The sequence below is a fragment of the Salmo salar genome, chromosome ssa10 (genome assembly GCF_905237065.1).
Source record: "Salmo salar chromosome ssa10, Ssal_v3.1, whole genome shotgun sequence".
NCBI lineage: Eukaryota > Metazoa > Chordata > Actinopteri > Salmoniformes > Salmonidae > Salmo > Salmo salar.
The window spans coordinates 104,853,096-104,866,700 of record NC_059451.1 but is presented as its reverse complement, the minus strand read 5'-3'; the positions used below and the strand labels follow the sequence as shown (position 1 = coordinate 104,866,700).

The following is a 13,605-nucleotide window of genomic DNA, read 5'->3' as shown; positions in this document are numbered from 1 at the left end:
CTTTAGTGCCCACAACGGTACACCAAACACATTCTGCAGATTGTCCTAAAACATTACATTTCTTTTCCAGCAAAAACACATACGTTTATGGAAAAACCAACAACTTTGTAATGGTTTCAACACGGTCAACAATGTCTGCTCTCTTAGTCTCTCGACACACTGCAGTCATGAACATTATTGGCCATTAACTGAGTAGTCTGATACATTCTCTGACTGCTGGCTTGGCCCGGAGTTCTAGAACCTGAATAATGTTCCCAACATCTGATGCTGGATCTCATTAAGTAGGACCTTGGTAAGCCAGGGCCTGTGAGTTCACACAGACAGCCTTGGAGGTGATGAAGACAGCCAGACACAGGAGCATTGTCTGCCAAGCTTCCATAACGCCTTTGCTTGTCCACATTACATTGGATGTTATCTGTCCAATTCATCAACTAGAATTTCTTTAACAATTGACTGTCAACTCTTATGACAGACTGCGCAACAAACTAAAACAAGTGTACGCACACACCCACGGACACTGGTACGCACAAACGGGGGCGGCAGCGTAGCCTACTGGTTAGAGCGTTGGACTAGTAACCGAAAGGTTGCAAGTTCAAATCCCCGAGCTGGCAAGGTACAAATCTGTTGTTCTGCCCCTGAACAAGGCAGTTAACCCACTGTTCCTAGGCCGTCATTGAAAATAAGAATTTGTTCTTAACTGACTTGCCTAGTTAAAAGGTAAAATAAAAAACACACATGCAAAACATGCAGGAGCTCACACACAGGTACTAACACACACCCTCGTGATTTACAAAGGCTAGAGAGCTGGTGCGAGGGAAGAGGAGCACATTTTTAGCACTCAGAATGGCCCTTCCTAACCGTCTGTTTGGAATACACAGTCGCTAAAAGTACAGAGTGTTCTCCCTTGTTGTCCTGGCAACACTGGAAAAATGGTACAGTACATTATTTCTAAGGGTGAAAAAGAATATCCCAGGTAGCTAGTGTATAAATATGTCCCGTTTATAGGTCTGGGTTCTGGAGGAGAAAACAAAGCCATCTGCTTGGTAGGTAGAGTAGAGAACAGAGTGGTGATATGAGAGACAGGATGGCTGACCTGCAACACACATCAGCAATTCCCAAATATTGGTTAAAGGGGCAGGGTCTTTCCCACACCCCATTCAAGCTAAAGATGTGATAATGTGTGTGGGGGGTGTGTGTGTGTATGTACAGTGCATTCAGAAAGTATTCAGACCCCCCTTTTTCCACAATTTTGTTATGTTCCAGCCTTATTCTAAAATGGATAAATTGTTTTTTCCCCTCATCAATCTACACAAAATACCCCATAATGACAAAGCAAAAACTGGTTTTGAAAATTAAAAACAGAAATATCACATTTACATACAGTAACAGTCAAAAGTTGGGACAAACACCTACTCATTCAAGGGATTTTCTTGATTTTTACTATTTTCTACATTGTAGAATAATAGTGAAGACATCAAAACTATGAAATAGTAACCAAAACAAGTGTGTAAAACAATTAAAAATCAACAATCTACACACAATACCCCATAATGACAAAGCAAAAACTGTTCAGAAATTTTTGCAAATGTATATATAAAAAAACTTGAATATTACATAAGTATTCAGACCCTTTACTCAGTACTTTGTTGAAGCACCTTTGGCAGCGATTACAGGCTCGAGTCTTCTTGGGTATGATGCTTCAAGCTTGGCACACCTGTATTTGGGGAGTTTTCCCCATTATTCATTGCAGATCCTCTCAAACTCTGTCAGGTTGGATGGGGAACGTCACTGCACAGCAATTTTCAGGTCTCTCCAAATATATTCGATCGGGCTCTGGCTGGGCCACTCGAGGACATTGAGACTTGTCCCGAGGCCACTCTTGCGTTGTCTTGGCTGTGTGCTTAGGGTCGTTGTCCTGTTGGACGGTGAACCTTTGCACCAGTCTGAGGTCCTGATCGCTCTGGAGCAGATTTTCGTCAAGGATCTCTCGGTACATTGCTCTGATTACCTTTCCCTCGATCCTGACTAAACTAGTCTCCCAGTCCCTGCTGCTGAAAAAGATCCCAACAGCATGATGCTGCCACCACCATGCTTCACCGTTGGGATGGTGCCAGGTTTCCTCAAGACGTGATGCTTGGCATTCAGGCCAAAGACTTCAATCTTGGTTTCATCAGACTAGAGAATTTTGTTTCTCATGGTAAGAGTGCTTTAGGTGCCTTTCGGCGAACTCCAAAGGGCTGTCCTGCCTTTTACTGAGGAGTGGCTTCCGTCTGGCCACTCTAAATAAAGGCTTGATTGGTGGAGTGCTGCAGAGATGTTTGTCCTTCTGGAAGGTTCTCCCATCTCCACAGAGGAACTCTGGAGCTCTGTCAGAGTGACCATCGGGTTCTTGGTCACCTCCCTGACCAAGGCCCTTCTCCCCCAATTACTGTTTGGTTGGGCAGCCAGCTCTAGGAAGAGTCTTGGTGGTTCCAAACGGCTTCCATTTAAGAATGACGGAGGCCACTGTTTTCTTGGGGACCTTCAATGCTGCAGAACTTTTTTGGTACCCTTTCCCAGATCTGTGCCTCAACACAATTGTGTCTCAGCGCTCTATGGAAAAGTCCTTCGACCTCATGGCTTGGTTTATGCGCTGACATGCACTATCAACTGTGGGACCTTATATAGACAGATGTGAGCCTTTCCAAATCATGTCCAACCAATTGAATTTACCACAGGTGGACTCCAATGAAGTTGCAGAAACATCAAGGAAGATCAATGGAAACAGGATTCGAGTCTCATAGCAAAGGGTTTGAATACTTCCGTAAATAAGGTATCTGTTTTTATTTTTACTACATTTGCAAACATTTCTAAAAAACTGTTTTTGCTTTGTCATTGTGGGGTATTGTGTGTAGATTTGTGAGCAAAAAAAACGATTTAATCAATTTTAGAATAAGGCTGTTATGTAACAAAATGTGGAAAAAGTAAAGGGGTATACGTACGTACATACGTGTGGTGTGCGCGTGTGTGATATTATATATATATATATATATATATATATCTCACACACACACACACAAAAGTATGTGGACACCCCTTCAAATTAGTACATTTGGCTATTTCAGCCACACCCGTTGCTGACAGGTGTATATAATCGAGCACACACCCAGTTGACTGGGGCAGCTTTCCAACTATTTTGTTGCATTGCAACCTGTAATTGAAACTGATTTTTATTTGCATTTCATGTAATGGACATACACAAAATAGTCCAAATTGGTGAAGTGAAAAGAAAAAGAAAAAAAAAGAAAAAAACTGAAAAGTGGTGGGTGCATATGTATTCACCCCCTTTGCTATGAAGCCCTTAAATAAGATCTGGTGCAGCCAATTACCTTCAGAAGCCACATAATTACTTAAATGAAGTCCACCTGTGTGCAATCTAAGTGTCACATGATCTCAGTATATATACACACCTGTTCTGAAAGGCCCCAGAGTCTGTAAGACCACTAAGCAAGGGGCACCACCAAGCAAGCGGCACCATGAAGACCAAGGAGCTCTCCAAACAGGTCAGGGACAAAGTTGTGGAGAAGTACAGATCATGGTTGGGTTATAAAAAAATATCCAAGACTTTGAACATCCCACGGAGGACCATTAAATCCATTATTAAAAACTGGACAGAATATGGCACCACAACAAACCTGCCAAGAGAGGGCCGCTCACCAAAACTCACAGACCAGGCAAGGAGGGCATTAATCAGACAGGCAACAAAGAGACAAAAGATAAACCTGAAGGCGCTGCAAAGCTCCACAGCGGAGATTGGAGTATCTGTCCATAGGACCACTTTAATAAGCCGTACACTCCACAGAGCTGGGCTTTACGGAAGAGTGTCCAGAAAAAAGCCATTGCTTAAAGAAAACAATTAGCAAAACAAGTTTAGTGTTCACCAAAAGGCATGTGGGAGACTCCCCAAACATATGGAAGAAGGTACTCTGGTCAGATGAGACTAAAATTGAGCTTTTTGACCATCAAGGAAAATGCTATGTCTGGCGCAAACACAACACCTCTCATCACCCCGAGAACACCATCCCCACAGTGTAGCATGGTGGTGGCAGCATCATGCTGTGGGGATGTTTTTCCATCGGCAGGGACTGGAAAACTGGTCAGAATTGAAGGAATGATGGATGGCGCTAAATAAAGGGAAATTATTGAGGGAAACCTGTTTCAGTCTTCCAGAGATTTGAGACTGGGACGGAGGTTCTCCTTCCAGCAGGACAGTGACCCTAAGCATACTGCTAAAGCAACACTGAAGTGGTTTAAGGGGAAACATTTAAATGTCTTGGATTGGCCTAGTCAAAGCCCAGACCTCAATCCAAATGAGAATCTGTGGTTTGACGTAAAGATTGCTGTACACCAGCGGAACCCATCCAACTTGAAGGAGCAGTTTTGCCTTGAAGAATGGGCAAAAATCCCAGTGGCTAGATGTGTCAAGCTTATAGAGACATACCCCAAGAGACTTGCAGCTGTAATTGCTGCAAAAGGTGGCTCTACAAAGTATTGACTTTCGAGGGGTGAATAGTTATGCACGCTCAAGTTCAGTTTTTTTGTCTTATTTCTTGTTTGTTTCACAATAAAAAATATTTTGCATCTTCAAAGTGGTAGGCATGTTGTGTAAATCAAATTATACAAACCCCCATAAAAATCAAATCGTAAGGCAACAAAATAAGAAAAATGCCAAGGGGGTGAATACTTTCGCAAGCCACTGTATTATCTGTATGTCTGTACTCTCTGTCTGTCATGCAGTATGGTGTATAACATGAGGACTGAGAGTAGAATAGTAGAGTAGCTCGGATCACAAAAGCGAATAATCTCCTGGGCTTTTTAATTCTCTTCCTTCAGTAATTTCCATCCCACAGTCTGTCTGGTGTGTGTCCTCTCTCACCATTGCTCAGATTTCTGCGCTGCTGCTAAACTCATCAGTTTCTTTCTACAGTTCAGACCTCAAAAAGGGACTCAGAAAATACTGCTGAAAGTCAGGGTTTCTTCAGCATTATGAGGATATAAAAAAAGAGTAATACAATTTTCTGTAGCAGTGAGATGGGATTTTTGAAAAAAGACTGATTGGGTGGCAGACAACTTCATTTGAAGTCTGGAGTGAGGGAGAGGCTTAGACTGAGAAGCAGCTCTCCGTTTGTGGCAGAATCTCTCCGGCAGCTTGTCTCTCTGCAGCAGACACACTGAGTGTTCAAAACATGATGCTCTTTCCATGACAGACTGACCAGGTGAATTCAGGTGAAAGCTATGATCCCTTATTGATGTCACTTGTTAAATCCACTTAAATCAGTGTAGATGAAGGGGAGAAGGGTTAAAGGAGGATTTTTAAGCCTCGAGACAATTGAGACAGATTGTTTGTGTGCCATTCAGAGCATGAATGGGCAAGATAAAAGACACTGCTGGGTTTTTCATGCTCAACAGTTTCTTGTGTGTATCAAGAATGGTCCACCACCCAAAGGACATCCAGCCAACTTGACACAAATGTGGGAAGCATTAGAGTCAACATGGGCCAGCATCCATGTGGAACGCTCTCAACACCTTGTAGAGTCTGTTTTGTACACTCAGTGTATACTTTCCTTCAGATCTTTAGGGTTGTGTCCGAAATGGCACCCTATACCCTTTATAGTTCACTACTTTTGATAAGGGGCCTTAGGGCTCAGGTCAAAAGAAGTGCAATATGTAGGGTATAGGGTGACAATTTGGATGCAGCCTAGGGGTTATTAACAAGAGAAGAGGGAGTAGACGCTGTTCGGTAACAAACTGTCAACCAAACATTCCCGGTTTTAGAGTACAGATGAAGGAGTCTATTCTTTAGCTTGAAGTTTCTTCCAACGGTTTACTTACGTCAATTAAATCAGACAAGTCGTGGATGTAGTACTTGAAGACGGAGGAATTTGTCGCTTCCAGTGTCAGCAGGTACTCGTTCCGTGCTTTGATTGACTTCAGCTTATTCTCTGAGTACTTGGCCTGGCGCTGAGATAGATAGGTATGAATGAGAGAGAGAGAGAGAGAGAGAGAGAGAGAGAGAGAGAGAGGAGCGAGACAAAGAGAGAGAGAAAGAGAAACAGAAATTAATGAGCAAAAATGCCTTTATGAACAACTGAGCATGCTTTCATGTCTGCATGTACACAGTCTGGTGGCTCGCTCACAACACAACTCAGGATGATTGGCAAACAGGAGCTGGTAGCCCAGCTCATTCAGACGTCCTCCTTCCTCCCTAGCTGCCTGCCAGACACAGACTGTTAGTCACTAGCCAATGACAATGGACACCGACTCACCCACTGACACAGTCTTCCATATTTTAACGCTTCCCCAATCCCAACACATTCCAGGAAGAGCCTGTGAGAAAATGCTGTTCCTGTGGTCATTAAACCATTGGTCACAGAGTTCTAACATAAAACAGGCCTGTTCCTTCTGAGAATAACACAAAGCAATCTGTCTGTAAGTGAGTGTTCATAGTGTGGTTTCCATTACACACACACACACACACACACACACACACACACACACACACACACACACACACACACACACACACGCAGACACACACGCAGACACACACACACACACACACACACACCCAGAGGGGTGGCCAGTAGAAGTCTGGCTGGCCAGTAGAAGTCTGTTTCTGTTACAAATGATAAACACTTTCAGGGACACCTGGATGTCAACCTGAGTTCAAGGTTTGGGCCATAGAAATGGAAAATATATTCATGTAGAGGAGAGTATCACCATAGAAATAGAAGCTACAGTCTGAGCTTGACTAATCGCAGCTGGCTGAGATTCACCCCTAACTGTGTTTAATGAGAAGACATTCCAACATTCCCTTCAGCAACCATTATCATCGTTACCAGTGTAAAGACCTTCACAATACCCTTCTCGCACACCATCGTGCCATCCCAAACCATACTGTGCTGGCTCTGATCCTTTTCACGTTGTCTTTTCTAGCACAGTTCCACCAACTATGATGGAGGCACAAGCAGGCCATCCCAGTACAGCTTTGCTTGGCTTGGTTTGGCCCTATAGTGTGAATCAGGCATAAGTGTGCTGTACCTTTTCCTTCATCTTCTCAATCTTCTTGACGGAGCTGCGTCTCTGGTGCTTGTCTTCCAGGCGGTAGCTGAAGACGGGCTCGGCCCGGCCGATCTGCTTCTCCTCCTGCTTCTCCGCCTCCTTCAGCTTGCTCTCTGCACTAATGCTCTCCGTGTGGTACATGTGGTAAGTCTTCATCACCTGGGGGTTGGATGAAGAGGTCAGAGTCATTCAACCTCACAGTAAGAGTCAGAGGCTGCTTTGAACCAAACAAAGCTTTCATCTACTACCCACCCACTTTTCACAGATCACTCCAGCTCTACTTCACAATAGGACTCTCCTACGCCACCACAAATCAAAGGCCTCTCTTTTTATATGATGCTCTTATAGTGGTACGACCTCAACAAACACGATTCACTGCCATTCCCATTTACCATATTGCTCTGAGTTTGAAATTCCAGCTACACTGGAATTACCACCACCATTTTATTCGGGATGACAATTCCATCTGAGTTGTGTAGGAAATGCTATAGCTCTGTAATGGGGCACCGAGGGACTTCAATCCACCCACAGACACCCAATCATCCCTGGCTGCTGTAGCCCAAAGCAGAGTGCCGTCAGAGGGGTGCCAGCAGGCAGGGCCCAGATCAGATCAGATGGTGACAGACTGACAGACTAAACCACTTACACAGCCCCGTTCTCTCCCCTTTGAAGTGGAAAGCAATGAAACCTCAAAATTAAAGCAGAATTCCTGAGGCCAAGAGTTTCAAAAGACACCATATATGTCTTGGCATGAAGTGATATGCAGACCTGGGTTCAAATACTATAGCTGTGCTTGACTGAGCATGCCAAGAGAATCAATAGAACAGTTTGTAAAGTGTAAGCCCCGCCCAACTGGCACTCCAGGCATGCTAAAGCAAAAGCTCAAAGTATTTGAAAGATTTCAAATAGTATTTACTCAGATCTGGTGATACACTACATTTGAAGTGGTTATGCTCCCCATGTCAATACGTCAGAACCATAATCGAGGAGGAGTGACGCAGGCATAGTGGGAAGCATTACCTCCACAGTAACACGCTGATTAAAGCCATTTCCTTTTGTTTGACTCATTGTTATCCAAACAGAAGGGAGCTATTACTATTACTCACACTCAAATGACTGTAGAAAACATTAGGAAGTGACTCATGAATAGCACAACATTTGATTAGCTAGAATTCATATAGGGCCAATATAGGCTGTATCTCTATCAATTAAAACAATCTTATTTTCTAGTGCTCCTAAATCTCATGTGGTGCTACTAACTTTTTAAAAGTTGGGAGCACCAGTGCTACCAATAGATTGTTATATATTATTTTAGAGCCCTGGTCACAACTAACCTACGCACTCTAGTAAAGTTTTTGTAAAAATTGGTTTCCTCCGGTCTCAATCAGCTAGCTTGTTAAACCATTCAAAAGCGATAAGATCTCTGAACTTTGACAAACACACATTTCTTTCTTTCAGGATCTTTAGAGGTCATGAACAGTGTGGACAGCAGGATGGGGGCAGTACTGCCAGAAGGCTGCTGGGGAGAGGCCTTAGCCTGGCTGTCACTGTGGCCCGCTGGGTCGGAGAGAACCAGCACCCTTTCCCCTGCGGTGGCAGGCCAGCCCTAGCCTGAGTCCCAGATTTATATGTGCTGTCTTGCCAACAGACAATGATACAGTAGCAATGGAGTTGGCAGGATGGCACAAACAGAACTATTGCCATCCCCTGCCAAGCCACTGAAGATAGTCACCCCAAAGCAGATGGAACAAATAAAAGAGATCATGCGGCATAACACAGAATGAACAGACTCTGTGTAGAGTAAATTACAGTCCCACCGGCCGGTATACATTATAACCTCAAATCGGAATGAAAATACAGACTGTGTTTAAAACCTAAACACCTCCTTTCCACCCCCCCAAAAAATATATTTTGGTAATGGGTGGAACAACAACAGACTTCGCCCTGTTCATTTTGTGCTGGTGGCCAGAGCCACGTAATAGGGACCAGTGGAGAGCCAGAGAGGGGCGACCAACCGCAGCCATACTCCTCACTTACTGGTCTGGAGCACCACTGGTGTGTTTACTTTGACTCTCCCCTGCTTCTTTTAGAGGGACAGATTTAGAAGGACTGGGACCAGACCTGTTATTTCACAGGCCCTGGCCACACAGGCCCCTGTGGCTGTGTGATGCAATCGCCTACTGAGTGTGTGTGTGTGTGTGTGTGTGTGTGTGTGTGTGTGTGTGTGTGTGTGTGTGTGTGTGTGTGTGTGTGTGTGTGTGTGTGTGTGTGTGTGTTTTCTGCACCAAGGGGTAAATCAGGTCAAATTGAGCTGCAGCAAGAGAGACTAACACACTTTGAGCTGTGGCCGTTACACGTGTCATGGATGATTGTAAGTATAACACAACATAATCTTCATTCCGCTACAGGGAAGTTGAACCCCTGCTGAATGTCTCCTGGGACAACAGAGTAACTGTTCCCCATCTGTTCCTTGGGTTTTACCATAACAATCAATGCTGTAATCATAGCATGACATCGGTTTTGTGGTTACACATCGGAATCGATTATTGGAATTGTCCCTGACCACTGACCAAACCAGTGCAGAGTGATTAAGTTCATTTGACGTTATTGACCTGACGTGGAGGGCTGTGGTCGGCTGGTTGAGAATGAGCCACACATTCACTACCTCATGATTGAGGATGGGTGAGAGATTTGTAAAGAAGGTAGTTGTGTCCATGTTAACAGGGAACTCATCTAATATGGTGGTGCATACTGCACAAGGACTAACATTTCATAGCAGTTCAAAGTGCCATAGATCAACTCTATTTATCTTGCCCTCAACTAGTTTAGTTTGCAGCAGCATTTCTAAGTCACAACATTAGGGGCCTCTATCCCCTGTGGCATGGGAATAGGGGACGGATTGCGATATTAATGCACTCAAAAAAATAAACCCTAGGTTAAAATAACACTGGAATATTATGTGTTCCAGTGTTTGGCTTAGTTTCTGGTCAATGAAAGATCCCAACTGCTCTCTAGCCATTGATCAAACTATGCTTCTAACAAAATCAACATCAGAAGGTTAGAAAGTCTAATGAAGCAGATAGTATGGCCACCAGATGAAATGGGAAAGTACATAAACGACCAGTCTGTCATAAGCGTCGTAATGATCGGACCAAACTGCAGCGGGTATGTGAACCATCTTCTTGATTTATTAAAGAAATGCCCACTGAACAAAAGAACGACGAAAAACAGTCCTGTAAGGTACTCTGACTATACATGGAACAACCACCCACAAAACACAAGACAAAAACCCCTACTTAAATATGGCCTCTAATCAGAGGCAACGAGATACAGCTGCCTCCAATTACAGTCCAATCCCAAACAATACCACATAGAAATAGAAATACTAGAAAATCAAACATAGAAATACATAACATAGAACTAACCCAAAAAACCCAACAACACAAAACAAACACACCCCTGCCACGTCCTGACCAACTACAATAACAAAATGACCCCTTTACTGGTCAGGACGTAATAAAAGTAATAAAAGTAACAAGTAATTAAAGAGCAGCAGTAAAGTAACAATAGCGAGACTTTTAACAGGGGGGTATCGGTACAGAGTCAATATGCGGGGGCACCGGTTAGTTGAGGTAGTTTGTACATGCAGGTAGAGTTATTAAAGTGACTATGCATAGATGATAACAACAGAGACTAGCTGCGGGGGGGGGGTCTGGGTAGCCATTTGAGTAGATGTTCAGGAGTCTTATGGCTTGGGGGTAGAAGCTGTTAAGAAGCCTTTTGGAGCGAGATTTGGTGCTCCGGTACCACTTGCCGTGCGGTAGCAGGGAGAACAGTCTATGACAAGGGTGGCTGGAGTCTTTGACAATTTTTTGTGCCTACCTCTGACCCCGCCTGGTATAGTGGTCCCAGATGGCAGGAAGCTTGGCCCCAGTGATGTACTGGGCCGTACACACTACCCTCTGTAGTGCCTTAAGGTTGGAGGCCGAGCAGTTGCCATACCAGGCAGTGATGCAACCAGTCAAGATGCTCTTGGTGGTGCAGCTGTATAACATTTTGAGGATCTGAGGACCCATGCCAAATCTTTTCAATCTCCTGAGGGGGCATAGGTTTTGTAGTGCCATCTTCATGACTGTCTTGGTGTGTTTGGACCATGTTAGTTTGTTGGTGATGTGGACACCAAGGAACTTGAAACTCTCAACCAGCTCCACTGCAGCCCTGTCGATGAGAATTTGTGAGGGTGCACGGTCATCTTTTTCCTGTAGTCCACAATCATCTCCTTTGTCTTGATCACGTTGAGACAGAGGTTGTTGTCCTGGCACCAGACGGCCAGGTCTCTGAACTCCTCCCTATAAGCTGTCTCGTCATTGGTGATCAGGCCTACCACTGTTGTGCCATCTGCAAACTTAATGATGGTGTTGAAGTCGTGCCTGGCCGTGCAGTCATGAGTGAACAGGGAGTACAGGAGAGGGGACTGCGCATGCACCCAAGGGGCCCCTGTGTTGAGGATCAGCGTGGCGGATGTGTTGTTACCTACCCTTACCATCTGGGTCGGCCCGTCAGGAAGTCCAGGATCAAGTTGCAGAGGGAGGTGTTTAGTCCCAGGGTCCTTAGCTTAGTGATGAGCTTTGAGGGCACTATGGTGTTGAACGCTGAGCTGTAGTCAATGAATAGCATTCTCACATAGGTGTTCCTTTTGTCCAGGTGTGAAAGGGCAGCGTGGACTGCAATAGAGATTGTGTCATCTGTGGATCTGTTGGGGTGGTATGCAAATTGGAGTGGGTCTTGGATTTCTGGGATGATGGTGTTGATGTGAGCCATGACCAGCCTTTCAAAGCACTTCACGGCTACAGACGTGAGTGCTACGGGTCAGTAGTCATTTAGGCAGGTTACCTTAGTGTTCTTGGGCACAGGCACTATGGTGGTCTACTTAAAACATGTTGACCTGTTTAAAAGTCTTACTCACATCAGCTGCAGAGAGCGTGATCTCACAGTCTTCAGAAACAGCTGGTGCTCTTATGTTTCAGTGTAATTTGCCACGAAGCGGGCATAGAAGTAGTTTAGCTCGTCTGGTATGCTCGTGTCACTGGGCAGCTCTCGGCTGTGCTTCCCTTTGTAGTCTGTAATTGTTTGCAAGCCCTCCCACATCTGACGAGCGTCAGAGCCAGTGTTGTACGATTCGATCTTAGTCCTATATTGACGCTTGCCTGTTTGATGGTTCGGCGGAGGGCATAGCGGGATTTCTTATAAGCTTCCGGGTTAGAGTCCCACTCCTTGAAAGCGGCAGCTCTAGCAGTTAGCTCTGTGCGGATGTTGCCTCTAATCCACTTCTGGATGGGGTATGAACATATGGTCACTGTGGGAACGAGGTCATCAATGCACTTATTGATGAAACCAATGACTGATGTGGTGTACTCCTCTATGCCATCGGAGGAATCCCAGAACACATTCCAGAATGTGCTAGCAAAACAGTCCTGTAGCTTAGCATCTGCTTCATCTGACCACATAGTGGGCAGAACAAGCAAGGAGGTGGGCAGAGCCAAGCACGAGCTAGAGAGATCCTATTGGCGCGTATGTATTTGCATTCAGTGCATTCAGAGCCCTTGACTTTTTCCACATTTTGTAACGTTACAACCTTATTCTAAAATGGATAAATCATTTTTTTCCCCCTCATCAATCTACACAAAATATCCCATAATGACAAAGCAAAAACAGGTTTTGAAAATTAAAAAACTGAAATATCACATTTACATACAGTACCGGTCAAAAGTTTGGACACACCTACTCATTCAATAGTTTTTCTTGATTTTTACTATTTTCTACACTATAGAATAATAGTGAAGACATCAAAACTATGAAATTACACATATAGAATCATGTAGTAACCAAAGAAAGTGTGTAAAACAAATCCAAATATATTTTATACTTGAGATTCTTCAAAGTAGTCACCATTTGCCTTGATGAAGCTTTGCACACTCTTGGCATTCTCTCAACCAGCTTCATGAGGTAGTCACCTGGAATGCATTTCAATTAACAGGTTTGCCTTGGTAAAAGTGGAATTTCTTTCCACAAATGGTATACATTACATAGCCCTATTTGGTAAAAGACCAAGTCCATATTATGGCAAGAACAGCTCACATAAGCAAAGAGAAACGACAATCCATCATTACTGTAAGACATGAATGTCAGTCAATCCAGAAAATGTCAAGTATTTTGAAAGTTTCTTCAAGTGCAGTCGCAAAAACCATCAAGCTCTATGATGAAACTGGCTCTCATGAGGACTGCCACAGGAACCAGAGTTAACTCTGCTGCAGAAGATAACTTCATTAGAGTTACCAGCCTCAGAAATTGCAGCCTAAATAAATTATTTACAGAGTTCAAGTAACAAACACATCTCAACATAAACTGTTTAGAGGAGACTCACTAGTCACTTAATAACATTTTATGTCTGTTTTAGATTATGGTGATATTATCTATATGCATGCATCGGCAAACACTGTCACA

General features: G+C 44.0%; 1 protein-coding gene across 4 annotated transcripts in view; it reads right to left on the bottom strand.

Annotated features, from left to right (window-relative positions):
* Positions 1–13,605, bottom strand: part of LOC106561395 (SLIT-ROBO Rho GTPase-activating protein 1) — a 188,674-nt gene that overhangs the window by 69,782 nt on the left and 105,287 nt on the right. For all 4 annotated transcript variants that reach the window (XR_006757068.1, XM_045688309.1, XM_045688311.1 and 1 more), the window contains exons 5-6: positions 7,081–7,260; positions 5,872–6,000 (exon numbers count right to left, since the gene is read on the bottom strand). Coding sequence is in view for 3 of the 4 variants with exons in the window: in XM_045688309.1 (XP_045544265.1) it covers positions 5,872–6,000; positions 7,081–7,260 (309 nt within the window). In the remaining variant the exon portion in view is untranslated. The remainder of the gene's footprint in view (positions 1–5,871; positions 6,001–7,080; positions 7,261–13,605) is intronic.